Source organism: Amphibalanus amphitrite, unplaced genomic scaffold, assembly GCF_019059575.1.
Source record: "Amphibalanus amphitrite isolate SeventyFive unplaced genomic scaffold, NRLGWU_Aamphi_draft 000116F_arrow, whole genome shotgun sequence".
In the NCBI taxonomy this organism is placed as follows: domain Eukaryota; kingdom Metazoa; phylum Arthropoda; class Thecostraca; order Balanomorpha; family Balanidae; genus Amphibalanus; species Amphibalanus amphitrite.
The window spans coordinates 151,390-171,624 of record NW_024881611.1 but is presented as its reverse complement, the minus strand read 5'-3'; the positions used below and the strand labels follow the sequence as shown (position 1 = coordinate 171,624).

Below are 20,235 nucleotides of genomic sequence, written 5' to 3'. Positions count from 1 at the left end.
TCGGATGAGGCCCTGGAGGTCGTTTCTCTTGGGACACCCAAGCATGCACGTACCCAAGTTCACTCAGGACTGGAGGGGGCAACTTGCTCTCGAAGGCACCCGGGTTACCTGGGGGCCACTGTCAACCCAAGCAGGGACGTATCCAGAACATTTCGATAGGGGGGATTGGGCACAGTGGGTCCGGTCCCCCTTGTGGACGGGCCCCTCTGTCTGTCTGTCTCACTGTCTGCCTGTCTGTCTGTCTGTCTAAGCCCTGAGAAAATGTAGGAAATTGGCAGGTAAAAGTATCATTTTGCCTGAGAAATGTGCATAAAATGCACGGTTTTTTATAAAGAGGCGAATCGAGCGAGCCCCTCAGAGTCGCCGGTGTTGGTCCCTCAGACGTGTCTGTGAAAGTCCGTCAGCTGCGCTGGTGTGGGGTTCACACAGGCGCCGTTATGGGGGCCTTAGGGCTTAGAGACGCTGGTAGGGGCCGTCATAGGCATGTATGGGGCCCTGAAAGTTACTAGTGGCCCTTCATAGGCCGGCAAGAGAACCTCAGATGCCGGTAAGAGGCCCTTAGAGTCGCTGGTAAGTGGCCGTTAGATGCGCTGGTATAGAGCCCTCGGAACCGCCGGTGAGCGGGCCTTCAGAGCTGCCGATGTAGGCCGTTAACCCTCGCCGGCACAGGCCATTTTGCGTCCTTCGACGGCACAAGGGGGGGGGGGGGGTTGGTACGACCCCCCATCGCGTTTGGCCCCTGATCGAGCTAGAGCTTCGCGGAAAAAACGAGCGTGCTGCCCGTCACGAGAGGAAGCCGATGATACCTAATTTTAAGGTCCTAGGTCATCGGGTGACCTTCCAGGTCAGGTCAATGACCCGAAAACCGGGAAAATCGGGACCTGTTAGAAAGTCGTAAAGTGTGGCTGCTATGTGGTTTTCCGGGGTGCTGATCACGAATATCGTGTTAGTTTTGATCAGAGATGATGTTTTTAAGCATTTAGACCAGGTCGGGTCAGGTCAGGTCAGGTCAACCGGTAGGGGTTGTGACGGGTATTCGTAATACGTGTCAACCGCCTCTGACAGCTTCGTAACATGTTCCGAAGGCACCAAAACTACTTCGTGGATGTTCAAATGGTTGGTATATTCGAATTCAGCTCCAAAAACTAGCCTAGAAACATGTAAAACTCAAAAAAGTGAACCGAGGTCACCCGAGGTCACCAAAGGTCAATGACCTGACTTGACCTTCAGGTGACCTTGACACCCACCCTAATGTATGGGAGCAGCATCAAATCACATGTTTGAACGTTTGAAACCACGAAAAGCTTGCAAACGCGCGGCTAATGCGAGCCGACATACACCGAATCGCGATTTCGGCCAAACATGGTCACGGAAAAGAGGTCACAGGTCAAAGGTCATTGGGGTCAGGGTCATGAAATTTTCAGGGAACGTGTAAAATTGATCAATGCGAGAGTACTGAAAGTTTCGTCGCGATCGGCCGCTTTTTACGCGAGTTATTCGCGAAAAACCTTAGGGGGGTTGCATCACCCCCCCTGTGCCGGCGAGGGTTAAGAGGCGCTGGTGTGAGGGCCCTCCCAGGCGCCAATGTGAGGGCCCTCAGAAACACTGGTGTGGGCCGTGGGGGCACAACAAACAGGTGTGGGGCCCTTACAGCTGATCCCTCCTTAGCCTTCAAGGACCCTCAGAGGCCGGCAAGGTCCTTCAGAACCTGGGGTGGGGCCCTTCTGGATATAAGTGTGGCTACATAAGAGCCCATGACGTGTTCTCAAAAGCCCCGTGGTGTCCTTTCACTCCTTTCCAGTTGAAGCGTGGCCATGGGGCGGTCCTGGCCACGCTTCTGAGTTCTGATGTCAATTGGCACCGTAGGGAGGGGACCCTAAAACATATAACGGACACGTGTGCCCTCGCCCCTGGCTATGCCATTGAATCCAAGTGATCAGGGGCCCTTTAGGTAATCAGGGGCCTCTCAGGTGACTGCAGGGGCTTTTTAATTGATCAGGGGCCCACCAGGTTAGTTACCGTGACCAGGGGACCCTCTGATAATCAGGGGCCGGTTATACCAGGGGCTCCTCGGGCAACTAGGGGCCTTCATGTGACTGCAGAGGCCCTTCAGATAACCAGGTACTCCCTGGGTAAACATGGGCCCTCAGGTGACCAGGGCTTCTTCAGATGACTGACCAGGGGTCATCCAGGGGATCAGGGGCCCCTTGGGTAACTACGGGCCCCTCAGATAACCAGGGGCCCCTCAGGTAACCAGAGGCCCCTCGGGTAACCAGGGGCCCCTCAGAACCAGGGGCCTTCATAACCAGGGGTTCTTTACCAGGAGTCCTTCAGATAACCAGGGGCCCTAAGGTAACCAGGGGCCCTAAGGTAACCAGGGGCCCCTTAGGTAAACAGGGGTCCCGTGACCAGGGACTCTCAGGTAACCAGGGCCCCTCAGATAACCAGGGGCCCCTCAGATAACCAGGGGCCCCTCAGGTGACCAGGGGCCCCTCGGGTAGCCAGGGGTCCCTTAGACAACCAGGAACCTCTCAGACAACCAGGGGCCCCTCAGATAACCAGGGGCCCCTCAGGTAACTAGGGGCTCGTCAGATAAACAGGGGCTCCTCAGGTGACCAGGGGGACCCTCAGGTAACCAGGGGCCCCTCAGGTAGCCAGGGGCTCTCAGGTATTTAGGGGCCCTCTGTGTTCGTCACTGTGATAGATATCGCTCTTTGATATTAGGTTTTCTTCCGAATAAAAGACGTTCTGTCTAGTAGGTACTGGAGGCAGGGAGACCCAGAACGCCTTCGTCACGCTGGTACCCCTGAGTTATCCTTCGACCTCAGGGGCCCCCGTGGCCCCCCTTGGGTACGTCACTACACTCAAGTGACCCAAAGGGCCCACTTGCATGTCTGATCCCAAAGGGGGAGGCCATGGCCTCTTGGTCTCCCCCCTGGATACGCCACTGCTTCTCTATCTGGATGGGTGGCGGTTCTATCCCAATACTTGCTCTGAAAAAAAAATGCCTGATGCTTTCCTGCTTGCGAAACTGAAGGCTCTCGCCTCTCGAGTCTAACGGAAATCTGCATCTAATTACAATGCATGCCGGATGGCTGGGTCCGATCTGGTCACGAAACTGCATAGCCATTTTTCATCGTCTCATTACTATTCGTTCTTATTCATATGACATGGAACACATGTCAAGATTGATGAGCTTGTCACCGTTGGTATAATTAACACCTGACATGGCTTTTCTTATCGGCTATACATGTCTGCGTTACAGGTGACGCCTCAATGGTCGTCACCTAAGCATCACTTTCTTTGCGAAAACCTGCATAGTGTATAGTGCATAATGTATACCTACCCATTTCTGTTCCGTCTTGCAAGCTTGTTAAGCTTGTATGCTTTACGCACCTATTAATGTACCGTATCGCGTCTATGTAACACTATGTAACCGTTCGTCGTCAGTGTCCGGGCCCGTCTGAGTGCTGAGGCAGCGGCTCCCCGCGCGCCGCCATGCCGCTGGGACTGGGCGACCCGGCGCCGTGTTCGGCCGCCGCCAGCGATACGACAGAGGAGGAGGGGGAAGAGGAGGCTGGTGACATCGGAGCACGGCTGGAGAGGGAGCAGGAGCGCTTCAGGAGGCTGTTCGGGGTGTTCGACTCCAACCAGGACGGATACCTAGATAAGTACGTGGACAGGTGGGGCACAAGGATTGGGGAGTGCTCTGGGACGATGTCGAATCGGTAGGAGGAAATATACTCTTCAGGACGAAAGGCAGACTTGAATGAAGTCCTGGGGTATCTGATAAATCGTGACTTTGAGGACTTATCCTCTTTGATTATTGATCCCGTCTGTGCCGTTAAAGTGGAAACACCTACTGTGAGGCCGTACTGTGAGCGCTGCCGGTAATCAAGTGTTAACGCTGGCGTTGGTGCTCTGCTCTCTGTCGTCAGATGGGACCTGGAGCGGATGTGTCGCCAGCTGGGGCTGGACGAACAGGCCGTGCCGCTCATCCTCAACCAGCTGGGCGCCGATCAGATGGGTCAGCTCAGCTGCGACGACTTTCTGCGCGCCTGGATCGAGCTGCGGACAGAGGTGGAGCGTCTGCGGCAGCCGGCGGCCGCCCCGGCCGACCGCGGCGGCGACCGACAGCCGCCGCTGGCGCCGTCCGACACACCGCTGGGTGAGTGGCGGCCGGCCGAGACGGACAGACGCGCTGGAGCACTGGGACGGGTCGAGTGGGCTGTAAACAGCTGGAGAATCGAGCAGCCATAGTCAGACTGAATATGTATATGGATGGGTTGCAGCAGCAGGCATGGCGAGACCAGAGAAAAAGCTTAGGCTTAATTGTGTATCAATAACCCGTGAGGCCAGTTAAAGGGACCCTCCCACCTTCAAAAAAGTTAATGAATTGGCATGAAAGTGATGTCGCTCGGTTCAGAAAGAGCAAAAATGAATATCTACCAAATTTCATCGAAAAATATTCACCAGTTTTCAAGATATTAGACTTTTACTTTTGTTTACTTTTTGGGATCTCCGCTGTTCCTAGCGACTTTATTTGAAAGTGCGGCTTTTGTTGCGCGCAAAGCAGCATATACCACCGCGTGCTACTTAACGTTTTAGTCAAACATTTAACGGACGTTCGAAAGCCTGATGACGTCATCAGATTCCCGTAATGGTTAAGAGATAGGGACCACGCTGGTCCCACTCTGCAAGTAAAGGGAAGAAATTTCTTGAACACCATAAAGCTGCGGGGGTTGCGACCAGGATAAATGGTGGTTTCTGAGCCTGGCCGCAAACTTGGCTATCTCAACTCAAAACTAATGTTAAGGTGGGAGGGTCCCTTTTAAGGGACGTGTTTGGGAACATGCGGCTTGTAGTTAGCTAGATTTCCGAACTTCAGCCTGGATCAATATTCTAGAACGCTAGCATGTTTATCCGAGCCCGAAGATAATGTGCGTCGACGTATTTTTGACTACCGCCATCATTCATTGCCGTCCTCTCCATTTTGTCCAATTCTCCGAACCGTGCTACCCGTGCTGGCTGTTTTCCCTGCTGACCTCCGCCCTCCCGCCACAGGCGACTGCGTGTCGTGGTCGTCGGGCGCCACCTCCGGTGACCCGTCCGACAGCCTACTGGCACTGCTGGAGCGGGCCGGCCACCAGCCGTCCGAGGAGCGCTGTCAGCTGCTGCTGGCCGCCGATCAGGTCAGTGGCGCAGCCGCATTGCGCTACCAACCAGCTTGTGTTGTTCAGTATTGTTAGGCATGTTTATAAAATCTGATTTGTTTACCACTGACTGATCAGGTCAGGACGTGCGCTGGCCGCGCCAGTCCGTACTGCTAACGACTGGCCGACTGAGTCAGTAACACCTGACCGCGCCGTCCACCTGCAGCCCGCATTGCTAACCAGTGACCATTGCTAGCCGTCTTTCAATGTTAAAGGGACCCTCCCACCTTCAAAAAAGTTATTGAATTGGCATAAAAGTGACGTCGCTCCGTTCAGAAAGAGCAAAAACGAATATGTACCAAATTTCACCCAAAAATATTCACCGGTTTTCAAGATATTAGACTTTTACCAATGGTTTTACTTTTGTTAACTTTTGCGAACTCCGCTATTCCTAGCGACTTTATTTGGAAGCAATAGTTTGGCAGCTGAAAGTGCGGCACTTGTTGCGCGCAAAGCAGCGCCATATACCACCGCGTGCTACCAAACGTTTTAGTAAAAGATTTAAATTCGTTAGATCTGCGCTGACGTCACACATTCAGAGGGGGCATTCAAATACATCAGCCCCTCTGAATCCAAAGTGCTGCAACAGAGGAGCTGCAAATCCAAAAGCTCAAGTGGAGGAGCTGAGTAGAGTCGGCTGCGGTCGGCGGAGGAGCTGAGTAGAGTCGGCTGCGGCCGGCGGAGGAGCTGAGTACAGTCGGTTGCGGCCGGCGGAGGAGCCGAGTAGAGTCGGCTGCGGTCGGCGGAGGAGCCGAGTAGGTTGGCTGCGGTCGGCGGAGAAGCTGAGTAGGTCGGTTGCGGTCGGCGGAGGAGCTGAGTAGAGTCGGCTGCGGTCGGCGTCGATCGGCCGGGCGGCCGTCGATACCGTCGGCAGCGGGCCAGTTGCCGCCGACTGACCGTGCGCGCCGGGTGTCGGCCGGGGTCGCCGCCGGCCAGGGAAGGGCGCCGGGGCATGCGAAGGCGCTGGGCTGCTGCCGGTGATACGGGCGGGTGACTTGTGGTCGTTGCTGCATCTGCTACTGATATTCGATCTCCGCCTTTTGAAGGTATGCAAAGCAGGATAAACTTTTATGTGTACGGCAATCAAACTCTTTTACGCATGTATTTTTCTACAACATTGCATTGCCCAATGTCCAGAGTGGTCGGATACGGGCGCAGAGCAAGTCTAGATCATGGCCGTGTCACAGATGCGTAGTTTTGTTCCCGACTCCCAAAGCTGTTTTCTTTTGTTATCACTCTTACCTTGCTCTGCCTCTTACCTGGACCTTCTAGTCAGCTTACACCCTTCCATGATCTCAGATTGGCCAGTAGTGTTTCCTACCGACCAGGTGAAAAATCTTTTATCAGTCCACTTGGGACGAAAGCTGTGTTCACTGAAGGACTCCCCAACTGTGCCCACTATGCCTGGGACTTTTCTTTTACGAGAAAAAGTGCTAAAGTTGAGGTAGGTGACTTAATCAATTGTAGAGGAAGGCTGCTTCCTTTGCGGGGACGGTGCACTGGCTGAGTTTACTCTCTGGGTCCGCCGATCTCGTCCGGGGGCGGCAGCTCGCCGGGCCGGGCGCTGACACAGCGGGTCCGCTCTGCCTCAGCGGCCGAGTGGCGGCCCCGGCTGCTCTCGGATGCTCCCGGCTCCGCAGCCGCCCGCGCTGACGGCTGCCTCCCGGCGCCGGTCGATGCATAATCATCTTTGGCTTCCAGCGCGCTTTGTTCCGGTTAATGACTGAATTAATTAAAGTGTTGACTGTTTGGCTAGCAATCATGATCATAAATATGCATAATTTGACAGTGAGACCACTCTGCTTGTTATATCGTTTGTAATTTTTGTGTCGTTTTTAATATGGTCGCTACCTTGCCGGGTCCTGAGGGCATTGCGTCTAACCGTGTGTTCGCTGGTCTGGCCTGTCTGACTGTGTGCCCTCTGGTGCCGTTATCAGATGCACCGGGGGCGGTGTGTGTGTAGCCGATGGTGCTGCCTTTCTTACCGTGCGCCGGCCGGTTATGTCCCCAGGTGCACCAGGCGACGGTACTGACTTGTGTGGCCTGCGGTGCCCGCCTGTCTGACCCGAGGGCCCGCCGGTTCCGTCCTCAGGTGCACCAAGCGGCGGTGGCTGCGCTCCGTTCCGAGCTCGCCGTCAGCGCCGCCCGACTGGCCCAACTCACAGAGGAGAACAGCCAGCTGCAGAAGGCGCTCAGCAGGACACTGGTGAGTACACTACGGAAATTTCACATAGAATATTTCACCACTCAAAATGTTTTTCCCAGAATACTTTTTGTTACAGCCCGATAGCCGTGCGCTGGTCAATTTCCTTCAGACACGTCGACACCTCGGTTGCGTTAGTCAGTATTCAGTACACCCGGATACTGGTCAATTATGTAGCTAAGAATATTGGCAGCTCAAACCGGAGAACTAGTTACCGTGGCCCTTTTTGCCACGTGGCTGTGTATTTACTCTATATTTTTCTTCGGAGGATTACAGCTCGGCGGCCGTGAGTTCGATGGTTCTTTCTATGCGATACGGCGGTATTGTACTCCGCGTCGTGGGGCCAGAGGCCATTCTAGTGTGGCTACTACAGCGCCTGCGGACACCGGAGGCAGGGGAGGGGTCGGGGGTCTCCGTACCGGCAGATGACCCTCGTTAGCGGTCCATTCAGGCTCCGTATCCGGCCCGGCTGCCGGCCCTCTCCGCCCCCCGCCCGCCCGCTGCCGCTCCCGCCCGGGAAGGGCCGGGCTGCCAGAGCCGGCCGGGCCGGTCATCACCTCGGCGGGCGGCGGCTGAGGGTATCGAGCGGCCGCTCCCGGGCCGGGGTGAGGCAGCTTTATTGGCGCGCCGTCACTGGTCCGGATCGGTGACAGATTGGCCGCGCGCTGGAGCGTGCCGCGCACGGCCGGAATTCCGGACTGGGTCGCCACCCCGGCCCCGGGACCATCACCGAACGGTAGTCGATGGGATTCCTTTTGCGGGACGTACTATTCGGGATAACTGAATGAGACACTGACTACCCGGGCTCGGACTATGACTCTGACGGTGATCTGCATCTCCAATGCCTTTTGTGAGAATTGTGCCGATGCCCTGGATCCGGTAGCTGGAATCTAAAATTGATGTGGCGACAACCAGCGTACGTCATGTGGTGTCAGAAAACGGGAGTTATTGGGGGCCACCGTGACAAGCGTGTTTCACGCTGGTGAATTCGTTCCTTGTTGCGCCGTTTGGTTTGATTTAAGGGCTCCTCAATTCGTTGGCCTTTGTTGGTCTTTTCAATGCATCACTGTCAGCGTTCCAAAGGCTCTGTAGCCGTAGCGGCCAGGCGAACTTTTCCTTTTCGTTTTAAACTATTTGAACGACTGCCAGGTCATCACCGACGCACTGATAACAGCAGCAGTTGACTCGCCGAAACTTAATAGACGAAATCGAGTGACCTGCTTCCAAGGCGACCTGCGCTCAATCTTGATACTTTTCTTCCAGTAACGGTCTATCGTCCCGAGAACGAGCAAAGGCACTTTGGCGGCGTGAATGCCGAACGACGTACGGCAGGACACTTGTTCATCTCAGCTTTGTGAATAAGATTGACTCTCATGGTCGTCAGTAACATTTTTATTGCAACTTAAATGGACGCTTGAAAGCCCACCCTTACGAGCTGAGGCGACAGCCCGAAAGTTCCATCAGCAGCAAAAGCATGCTGCGAAAATGCTGAGATGAGAGGGCCGCTCCTCTAGAACTGTATGTGACACGTCCGTTCTGCTGGTCAATCCGTCGTTTTGCGGGTAGGCCATCGTTATGGCTGCCAGTTTGCACAAAATCGTCCAGTTTGCTGACTGCACTGTGTGCCGGCATGTCAACAGCGGGAGCAGGCGTGCGGTGAGTGCTCGGTGTCAGTTTATGACTGTGTGACTGTACTCACATCGGGAGTAGGCGCGTGGTGACTGTGTATCTCTGTGTCTGTACTAGAGATGTCAATCGGATACCATCTTTTTGGTATACCGATACCAAACCGATACCAACTTGGTATTTGGTATTTCAATCGTAATGTATTTGGTATTTTGTTGGTATCATAAACCCTCACTAATGTATAAGAGGCTAAGAAATCGGTAAAAAGTTGGTATTTCCCTCATTTTCCCAAGTTGGTTTGGTTTCGGTATTTTCCCGTGGTTTTGGTTGGTATTGGTTTAGTATCGGTATTCCGATTTTCCGTAATTGACATCACTAGTCTGTACTCACAGCGGAAGCAGGCGCGCAGGGAGCGCTTGGACGCTGACCGGTGTTAAACTGTGTGTGTGGCTATGTTGTGTACCGTCAGAGGGAGCAGGCGCGCGGGGAGTGCTCGGTGTGACTGTGTGACTGCGTGGGACTGTGGGACTGTATGTCACTGTATGACTGTGGTCCCACAGCGGGAGCAGGCGCGCGAGGAGCGCTCGGTGTGACTGTGTGACTGTATGTCACTGCATGACTGTAGTCCTACAGCGGGAGCAGGCGCGCGGTGAGCTCTTGTTGTGTCTGTGACTGTTAAACTGTGTGACTGTGTATCCACAGCGGGAACCGGCGCGCGGTGAGTGCTCTGTGTGACTGTGTGTGACTGTTGACTATGTGTGACTATGTGACTCTGTACCCGCAGCGGGAGCAGGCTCGCGGCGAGCGCTCGGCCGCCGAGCGGTACGAACAGCGCCTGGTCGAGCTGCACAGCGTCATCGCCGAGCTGACGCGCAAGCTGCAGCACCAGCGCGCCGCCGCCATTGCCGAGGAGGACGAGGACGAGACCGACTCCGACTCCGACTCCGAGTCGGCGGCGCCGTCCGCCGAGCTGCCGCCCGACTCGGCTCCGGACTCGGACTCGGCCGCGCCGGAGGGCCAGCGCCGACGGCCGGCCTCGCCCGGCGACTGCGGCCGGGACGCGCCACACTCCGGACTGGAAGAGTCGCTGGGGGCCAGACAGACCTCGGTGCAACATGCCACGACGGGTGGGTATATATTCTTCTCGTTCATTGTTCAGTGCTTTTTATTTTTGGCTGCGAAATTCCTGATCGATTCATCGAATTAACATGCCAGATTGTCTTGTGTGAACTGTGAACTTAGTGTAAAGTAAAGAGAAGCCTGAGCCTCTGTGCTGCATATTTAGTGTGAGAGAGGTCACATTGTTCCTCCCCTCCCGTTCTCTCGCAGCACTGGCGGCGGCCGACCCGCATCAGGCAGGTCACATTTGCCTCCTTTTGTCCGTTTTCAGCACTGGAGGCGGCAGAGACCGGTGCCAGACAGGTCACGTTTGCCTTTGTCCGTTTTCAGCACTGGAGGTGGCACGGCAGAGACCGGTGTCAGGTAGGTCACATTTGCCTCCTTTGTCCGTTTTCAGCACTGGAGGCGGCCGACCCGCTTGGGGCCGCCGATAGTGCCGACAAGGCGTGTCAGATGACGGAGCCGGAGTCTGAGGCGGAGCCGGACCGGGAGCCGGAGCCGGAGCCGGAGCATAATCCGGAGCCCGCCGCGAACCGACCGCACTCGGTGAGTCTCCGCCGAAACAGTATTAAAGTCTCAAAAAGTTTTTAAGCCAGTGTCTTCTTCCACGAACGACAGGCGCCTCAGAGGATCTAACATTTTCGCTGAATAATATTCATATGCAAATCGGAGACCAGCCTGCATCTGGCATCAGCTGTTGGTCGTCTCTAGATTTTCTGTGGTGTGCTCCGGTGGTCTGTCTTTGAGACCATATGTCTCAAAGACAGCTCATATGGTCGACTTTTACGGACGTCTTTTGTGGTTGGCTGCTGGGGTAGTATGTGCCGGACCATCTGTATCGTTTGCCTGAAGTAAGCAGTTGGTACACGCATAGTGCGGCTAGTGTGATGGGATGGAGCCAGGCTCGGTACGTGATACTCATTACCGACCGGGTGTCATCGTGGACTGACACTCTGCTCCGTCCCGCAGCCGGCCGGAGCGGCCCGGCCGGCGGTCAGCAGCGCTGCACCGCCACCGGACGGCCACCGGACACTGGAGCGCGAGATCCACTCGCTGGTGAAGGAGAATGGACGACTGCAGGTGAGATGTCACCTTCTCCTCAGATACCGGTGCTGTCTGCCGATATCGCTGCCGTGCGCTGGTATCGGTGCCGCATATTGATATTGGCACCGTATGCTGGTATCTGTTTCTTGTGTCCGTATTGCTGTCGCGTACCGGTATCGCTGTCAGTATCGTTGCCAGTATCGATGAAGCATTGCGAGCGTCCCTTTCCCTGCGTCTTTCCCTCCCTCGGGAGTCGGTGCCCGCCGTCCGGTTCCCTCCGTCGGCCGTCTGTCGGCGGTCGCCGACTCAGCCGTCCCGGGCGCTCACTCAGCGTCGGCCGACCGTCCGGCCCGCCGGCTGATGAGATGGCCGGGGACAGAGGATCGGCGCCGGCCCGCCAGCTGCGACATGACGGAGGGGAGGGATCAGCCGCACACTGGGCGGCCACAATCAGACGGCGTCGTCAGAGACCGGCGGTCAGAGGCGCCCGGTGTCGTCCGCTGCTCTCCGGCCGCTCTCCCCCTGACCTGTCCGGAACAGAAGTGGGCGGTGCGCGGCGGCTGTTAGTGGGACGGTCTCCGCCCGCGACATGACTGGCGTGGACCGCCCCGACCGCGAGCCGCCCGGCCCTCACAGGCGGACACCAATCTGGGGCATTCCACGATAGATCGACCAAAGCCGTACACCCTCATATTTTATTTTTTTTGCTTAAAATTGGTCTAATGGGTTGTGATGGGCGGGGAAGCCAGCTGTGCCAAGGATTTTTTTTCTTCGAACAACGGTTTCCGAGATATAGCCTTAGGCAATTCCTGGAGGTCACGCTGCAACCCTATGTTTGGCGGCTTATAACTCAGAAACAATTGGTTTTCTATGGTAAAAACTTTATATGGTTCAACTCGCAATCAACCAACAAACGTTTTGGCTATCTCGGATTTTCGATTTTTGAAAATTTTGATCACGTGACATCTTGACCTTTTTTTCGAAGAGTGACCTTGATATTTTCCCAACTGAAAGTCGCAATTATGTCTGATGACGATTAAAGCCTTATCAATTGTCATTCATATGCGCAAATAAAAAAAGTGGCTTTCGCCCTGCGTTGACCTCAGGTCAGGTCATTTTTATGACCTGTCCATTATTACGAGCGGGAGCGACGCGAGATCTCGAGAATAAAGCAAGATACCGACAAGCGGTAAACGGTACAGGATTCACACGGATAAGGTCTACAATTTTTACGGAGGTCATTTTCAGGTCAGGTCAAAGATGACGTCACAGGGGTAAAAAGGAAGTCAAAATAGTTTTGGCTGTACCTTTTGATCTAATAAAGAAAGAGACGTGGAACAGGCACCATTGTGTTTGCTTTCGCCTAGCGCCAGTTCATTTTGAATTTCAATACCGATGACCTAAGATCGGTCAATTTCTTGACCACCCCATTATAAGTCAATTGGGGAAAAATCAGCTCCCTTGTTTTTACACTAAAACGAGTCGGAATTGCCTAATATACCATGAGTGACTTCATATACGACTAACTTTGACTACCTTGAGACCTTTTTTGCTCTTGGTCAACTGTGACGTTGCTCTTGGGTCATGTGACGTCATTAAAGGTCCCCAAATGTTTTTTTTTTGCTAATAACTCCTTACAGGTTTGAGATACAGCCGCGCGGATAGGCTCATTGTGTTCAGCTCGTCAAGGCCCATCGAATGATATATATGATGACCTTAAGGTCACGTGACCTAAGGTCAACTTTTGACCTTGACCTTTCGAGGTCAACATGCACATGTTTCGATGCGGATCGACGAGAGGATCACGATGGTGCTATTAGTTTGTTCCTAGCTGGGATACTTTGAAAGTTATTCGAGAAAAACTTCATATATATGTAGTGCCGCCATTTAGACTTTCTTTTTACCCCTGTGACGTCATCTTTGACCTGACCTGAAAATGACCTGAGTAAAAATTGTAGACCTTATCCATGTGTACTTTGTGCCGTTTACCACTTGTCGCTAGCTTGCCTTGTTCTCGAGATCTCGCTGTCGCTCCCGCTCGTAATAATGGGAAGGTCATAAAAATGACCTAACCTGAGGTCAACGCAGGCCGAAAGCCACTTTTTTATTATCGCATATGAATGACAATTGATAAGGCTTTAATCGTCATCAGACAAAATTGCGACTTTCAGTTGGGATAATATCAAGGTCACTTCGAAAAAAGGTCAAGATGTCACGTGATCCAAATTTTCAAAAAATCGAAAATCCGAGATAGCCAAAACGTTTGTTGGTTGATTGCGAGTTGAACCATATAAAGTTTTTACCATAGAAAACCAATAGTTTCTGAGTTATAAGCCGCCAAACATAGGGTTGCAGTGTGACCTCCAGGAACTGCCCGAGGATATATCTCGGAAACCGTTGTTCGAAGAAAAAAATCCTTGCCACAGCTGGGTTCCCCGCCCATCACAACCCTTTAGAGCAATTTTAAGCAAAAAATAAAACATGAGGGTGTAAATTTTATTTACTTTTGGTCGATCTATCGTGGAATGCCCCATCTGGTATAAATTATCTCCGACTTCTGAAAACGCCCGACACGTCCAACTTTCCGCAGATCAATCAATCTTCTGCCAACTTGGGCACTTGAGTATATCAACACTAGCAACACTGCTGACAGCAAGGGCTCTGGATAATAAACATGCCATAGTGGCGAAATGTTGTGAAATTACATCAGCACTTTTGGCATAGAGCTCTTCAAAATTCACCAGTCGGCAATATTGCTTTAGGGTCGACGGGAATAGCCGACGCTGCGCTATTTGACTGTCCGACTTTCCTGTGTGCTGCGTTCTAATACAGCCCTTCTGTAAACACGTCTGATTGGATGCCCGCGGCCGCGTTGGTGACCGTTCGCTCTGTGCGCAGGAGCGGCTGGGACAGCAGGAGGCGGAGATCAACCGGTGCAGAATCGGCACCGAGGGGGCCGCTGAGGAGCGTGACCGACTACGACGACAGGTAGGTCCGGGCCAAGATCACTTTACTGTCCGGGACGGCGGCCTGACACGGCCGAGCTCCGGCCCCCGTCCTTGTGCCGGCGTGGTTTCCAGGCTCCAGGCGTCATCGCGGTGTACGCTGTGTTACTGACTACTGAAACCGATGAACTACTGAAATGTGTTTACGCTCTCCGTTTCATCAGCGCTTTTTGGACTCTTGTTCGAACGCTCGTCTGTAGATCACTTCCAGCAGCGCCCTTTCTAATCAGTGCGTATCGCGTCAGTCGTTTCTCTCCGATCGACGCGTGCCGTGTCGATTGGTGTCCTTCTTAAAAATACGTCCCGGGTGCCCTGTCGCAATTCTCCCTCTGACCTGCGTGTGTCCAGGTTCTCGAGTACCAGCGGCTGGTCGAGTGCGCCTCGCCCCGCTCGGCCCGCTCGGGTCGCTCAGGGGGCTCGGCCGGCCCGGCACCGGTCGTGCCGCGTGTCGCCGAACGGGTGCGGCTCCGGCCGGCCGCAGGAGTCACCGGCTCGCACATCGCCGCACTCGGGGTGAGCTGAGTGTAACTAGAATTAGTGTGAAACGGGGGTGCCCTCTATGGGAGGGGTGGAAGGGCAGCTCTAGATTGGCATCAGCTGGATTGGGTCAGCATGGTTATAAAGCGCTATCATTTTTCTTTTAAAAAGGACCAATGTGCCATTCGAGCACCGCTTCGTGCGTGTAGCGTGTATCTTCAATTTCATTTTGCTCTCATTCGTGGTTGCCAATTTATGTTCGCGTCCGCCTTCAGGTGGAGAGTACGCGGGTGGCCGAGCACCTGGTGCAGGAGTACCAGGGCGCCTCGGCGGCCCAGGAGGCGCTGCACGCGGCCGGCGGCGACCCAGAACGGCTGCTGCTGGCCCAGCTGGAGGCGGAGCGGCTGCGCGCGCGGCTCGAGCACAGCCAGTCGCAGGTAGACGTCCTAACGCTCAGCCTGGAGACGGCGCGCGCCCAGAGTGAGCACCTGGCCGCCCTCTGCGGCCGCTACGAGAGCAACTGCGTGGCGCTGCAGCTGGCGGCCGAGACCGGCGACCAGCTGACGGAGGCGTTCGACCTGCTGGTGGCGCTGCAGGACTCTGAGCTGGCGCTGCTGCTGGCCAGCTGCCGCGCCGCCGGACTGGGCACCGCCGCGGGTCGGCTGCCGGCCGCTGACGCCGAGACCGCGCTAAGAGTGGCCAGCGAGCAGCGGCGGAGCTGTGAGAACGTGGCCCGCCACGCGCTCAGCCGGCTGGACCGGCGCGCGGCAGCCGCCTCTGAGGACGGCAGCCAGAACACCAGGTGAGTCGGCGGACGTGTAACGCAGCTGAGGGATGACGAGGCTGGCGGGTCTGCTGCAATGTGAACCAGCTGCCTGTTCGGGACATATAGCCGTCGCGCTTGCCAAATCAAAGTAACCCGATTCTCCGAAGACACCACGTTACTGGAAAACACAAACTGTGCTTTCTATCTGTCTGACGTGTTAGAGCAATCTGAAATGTCATTTCGGAATCCTCAGTAGTAAAATAGTAACTGAGCCCCAGTAACCACCTTTCCGTCACTTTCCATCCCTGTGACTTTATCCGTGAATGCAATTAGTGTCCATTCGATCAACTCGTACATCTATGACAAAGAACCCACTCCCCTCACACAGCACGACGTCCTCGTCGTCGAGCGGCGTGGACGTGGACATGGGCCGCTCGGACGAGACGCGCGTCCGCCAGCACATCCAGCGGCTCAAGGTGGAGCGGGCGCTGGTGTGCGGCACGACGGTGCACCTGGAGTCGACATGCCACACGCCGCCGCCGCCGCGGCCGCTCAGCCCGGCCGCCGCGCAGCGGCTCGACCTGGAACACGCCGTGCTGGTGCAGGTGCGACTGTGGGACACTGGGCTGGGTGGGACAGTGGGACACCTAACTAGTTGGCACTGGATGGGACCGGACTTGGTAGGACTATGGGTAGCGGACGCCGGGCCGATTGTGATCGTACGACACTGGACCGCATGAGAGTGAGAACGTTTAAAAAGATACTAGGGGATTCTCAAATTGGACATGGTTTTTGGTGTAGAGCTTTGCGTGAACCGATATTGAGTATTTGTGTCTCAGGAGCCGCTGGTGACATAGATACTCTGTCTGTCCCAGGAGCTGCTGGCTAGTTTTCTCTATGCCCCAGGTCCTGATGATGATCTCTGCTGCCTGTGCCCCAGGAGCTGATGGTGATCTCTGTCTATGCCCTAGGAGCTGATGGTGATCTCTGTCTGTGTCTCAGGAGCTGATGGCGCTGCGGGCGGAGCTGATGATGATCTCTGTCTGTGCCCTAGGAGCTGATGGTGATCTCTGTCTGTGCCCCAGGAGCTGATGGCGCTGCGGGCAGAGCTGATGATGATCTCTGTCTGTGTCCCAGGAGCTGATGGTGATATCTGTTTGTGCCCCAGGAGCTGATGGTGATATCTGTCTGTACCCCAGGAGCTGATGATGATCTCTGTTTGTGCCACAGGAGCTGATGGTGATATCTGTCTGTGCCCCAGGAACTGATGGCGTTGCGTGCGGAGCTGATTGTGAGTTTTCTCTGTTCCCCAGGAGCTGATGGTGCTCTCTCTGTCTGTGCCCCAGGAGCTGATTGTGAGTGTTCTCTGTGTGCCCCAGGAGCTGATGGCGCTGCGGGAGGAGCGGGCGGAGCTGCGCTCGCGGCTCTTTCTGGTCGAGCGGGAGCGGACCGGTCTGGAGCTGAAGCTGGCCTCGTGTGCGGCCAGTGAGCAGGCGCACCGCCTGCAGTTGGAGCAGCTGCGCGGTGGGCCGGCCGCAGCAAACGACCGGGAACAGGTGCGTGCGGCTCGCTAAAGGGACGACTGCGCCAGTCACAGTGACTCAGACAGTGGCGTATCACGGGACAGCTGGCCGAGAAATCGGCTACCTCGGGTGTAAACAACTTTATTGGAGCACACTCGGAAGTGACAGGATTGTAATGTAGTAAACTAAGGTCTATCTGTAGCTGTTGTGCAATGTGCGTGCGACGACTCTTGCCACCTGTTTTCTGACTGTTGTCCCCCGTCTGCCGACAGCAGTCCTCTGACGCCGGTGGCCAGTCCGGCTCTGAGGACGGCGGCCCGGAGGCGGCGCTGCAGACACAGGTCCGCCAGCTCTCTGCCAGTCTGGACGAGGTGACGCGGACGGCTGAGAGGCGACAGCAGCACGCCGACCAGTTCATCGCCGAACTCAAACGGGCCAACGGGTAAGTCACTGTCTCAGACACGCGTTGTTGTGTGCGCGCTCACACACAGACACTTGCAGGGTCCTGTGCTTTATGTCATTTTGAGTGGGAAGGAGGTGCCTGCGGTGCAGCTGTTTGAAGTAGAAATGAGAATTACAACGACGCTTACAATATGTTTAACTTCGAAATCCATGGACTTTACATCAATTATATGCCTTCAGTAGCTCGTTTTTACCAACCCACATTTGTGGCAAATTATTGTTTCATGAAAAATAAATGGACCTTGGTCCTCTTTGTCAGAGCTCTGGCGGACGCTCTGGAGAAGACGAAACGCAAGTACCAGGCCAAGCTGAAGCGGCTGGAGCAGCAGATGCTGCAGATCGTGGAGCGCCACTCGAATCAGGTAGGTTCGTTGCCGGTGGGCCGGTCCCACAGCTCTGCTTGTCCATGTGGAAGGGATAGTTTTTAGAGAACACTCAGAAGGGATGCGAACGGGATGCTAACGGCTACCACAAAGAACGCTTATCGTGGGCGCAGCTGATCAACGTTGAGTTTTACGAGCCGAGTTGCTGAATCACGATTGACGAGAGCAGGACGAGGGTTCGGCTCTGGCATTGAATAGGCGACCATTATAATTGAAAGCGATCTCGCCGAAATTTGGCAAACCTGCTGCACTCTGAGCTGTTCGCTACTGTCCAAAGAAGTCGAAAAAAAACTTCATATGCTCGGGGCAGTGTTTGGTGAGGTCAGAGAGCTGGGTTGAGTAGCATCTGATTCACTTTCCTGTTCACAGCAGCACCAACAGCACAAGTCACTTCCAGAACGTCCGGGGCTGCAACAACACCAGTCGCCATCTGAGCGTCTGGCACCACCACAACACCAGCAGCTGCACCAACAGCCGCCCCAGCCACTGCACCAACAGCCGCACCAACAGCAGTCCCTTCCGGAGCGTCCGGCTCCCCAGCAGCACCAGTCGTCGCCGGACCGACCGTCGCCCCGACAGCCGTGCTCGCCTGTCGGCTCCCGACTGCCCGTTATGTCCCCGGCGGGCAGACCGCCACCGGCTGCCGGACGCCGGCCCAGCCCGGCCACTCCGAAACGGACGGCGCCGCCGCCGCCGCCGCTGTCCCTGCGCCCGCCGGCCGGGCCGCGCTAACCGCCCTCTGGCGGAGCCGCGTGAGGGCGTACTTGGCAGATACCGTCGGCGGGAATGGGCGAACCGTCAGCTCGGCTATTGTGAGCACGGCATCCCCTATAGACGCGGGGCGTGGGACTGCGTTTACCAGTCCCGCAAGCATCCGCAGTGTATGTACTTGTGGCGAAGTATGCACGATTGTGAGCGACCACTCGTCGCACAGGGTTAAAATGGAGAGCCACCGCGCCATGTAGATCGTAGCGTATCAACCATGTGCCTGCCGCGGTGCCATAGCGGGCCCAGTGCGCCCGCCAACGATCTCGTCGACCCGTGCCCCGCCTGGGCCGCTCCCCAGCCGGTCTGCACTATGTGGAGGCTGGCTGGGGTGGCTGGACGCCAGTGCGGTTCAGGCTATTTTTTAGATGTATATGTGCCAATGTTTTTCCGGTGCCAAGTGGAGCGCCAGCAGGATGGTATGTGCGGACGCTGTGTAGGACCTCTAGTGATGAATTCAGTGGTCCGGACGGGCGTCAGGTACCCAGTTAGGCCGCCGTCCCTGTAGCGGCGTTTCCGTCTTCCGTGATAAGCCAGTGGGCGCGGCCGGCGTATATTACCGTCTAGGTGCCCGGCAGGCTTTGTGGCTATAGGCGAGCAGGCCAGGCGGTCAGATCTTTCAGCTCAGCGGCAGACTAACAGTGGCATATACGTTTGCTCAGCTTGGGTTACATTTTCCGTGACGTCTGGCGTTTCTGGTAAGTCCATGGAATGTGCGTGACTGGAGGGGAGGCTGACGAAGTGATATTTGAGTGACAGCGAATGATGCGTGCTCGAAACTCCCCAATCCTATGCAAATCAGTTCTTTTGTGTCGCTTATCGAACCGACCAAACATGTGTATTATTTACTTGTACCGGCATCGGTACTTGCCAGTCTTCCGTGAAAGCAATAGGGTGATCTTGGGTGCGGTAGGGCATCTTTCAGTTCGCACTACACTAGCTTTGCATTCAAATGCTGGCTACGCTTCGAGATTTTCGTTTTCATGTTAATTTTTGTTCCAAATCTTCATTTCACATGTCCAAATGATCTCAATGCTAGGTAGCAGCTTTCACTATCCAATGGCTAGCGTTCGCGGTTTTTTACTCGTGAATACGAGCATGTATGTCTCGCAGAGGAGATCGATTGTAAAGACGGAAGACGTATTGTGGAATGAACATCCTAAAGATGCAAAAGTGAAGAAGCGAAAAACTCGCTGCGTAGCCAGACCCGAAGTGATAGCAAACTTCTTTGTGTATCTGCCCGATGGCGAATGTTGTTTGCGAAACGTGTCTTGCCAGTTGCAGCTGACTTTTGTCGCTTTCTAGGGACTCATTTTTCCGACACATTTTCTCACTCCGTTGTCTTTTTAAGTATATACCAGTGATGCATTTCCAGGTCAAGCTCCTGTGCTGTGTATGATACTGATGTGCGAAAGTGTAACATACAGTAAGAATATGCTATTATGTTGTGGCAATACAACATCTGACAGACCTCGACTTTGATATGATAGGATAGGTCCGAATCACCCTCTGAGACTGCAAATATCCAGACACTTAATGGCATTGTATTATGGCGTGCGTTTTAAGACATTCTGCACCACGCAGGATAGCTACCAGTCGCGGCTACGCTCCGCAGAGAGGCTCACAGCAGCGGCGAACGTAAAGCGCGG

At 55.0% G+C, this 20,235-nt stretch overlaps 1 protein-coding gene across 2 annotated transcripts; it reads left to right on the top strand.

Moving 5' to 3' along the window:
• Positions 1-3,459: 3,459 nt before the first annotated feature.
• LOC122381205 (colorectal mutant cancer protein-like) lies at positions 3,460-20,056 on the top strand. Of its 2 annotated transcripts, none has more exons than XM_043365106.1 (15): positions 3,460-3,671; positions 3,939-4,168; positions 5,065-5,192; positions 7,306-7,419; positions 9,827-10,169; positions 10,559-10,707; positions 11,131-11,241; positions 14,104-14,193; positions 14,559-14,723; positions 14,963-15,489; positions 15,842-16,058; positions 16,833-17,009; positions 17,252-17,418; positions 17,698-17,800; positions 18,194-20,056. In XM_043365106.1, the coding sequence occupies exons 1-15, from the start codon at positions 3,499-3,501 to the stop codon at positions 18,551-18,553; spliced, it is 3,054 nt and encodes a 1,017-aa protein (XP_043221041.1). In that variant the 5' UTR covers positions 3,460-3,498; the 3' UTR covers positions 18,554-20,056. The 2 variants fall into 2 exon arrangements, with proteins under 2 accessions (XP_043221041.1, XP_043221040.1); XM_043365105.1 differs by having other exon boundaries at positions 17,249-17,418.
• The last annotated feature ends 179 nt before the right edge of the window (positions 20,057-20,235 follow it).

What these genes read in the sequence shown, in the direction of transcription:
- LOC122381205 (XM_043365105.1), top strand. Translation starts at nt 3,499, where the DNA reads ATGCCGCTGGGACTGGGCGACCCGGCGCCGTGTTCGGCCGCCGCCAGC. An exon ending in AGGAGAATGGACGACTGCAG is followed by an intron (nt 11,242 to 14,103) that starts GTGAGATGTCAC and finishes CTCTGTGCGCAG; the next exon opens with GAGCGGCTGGGACAGCAGGA. An exon ending in GACGGCAGCCAGAACACCAG is followed by an intron (nt 15,490 to 15,841) that starts GTGAGTCGGCGG and finishes CCCCTCACACAG; the next exon opens with CACGACGTCCTCGTCGTCGA.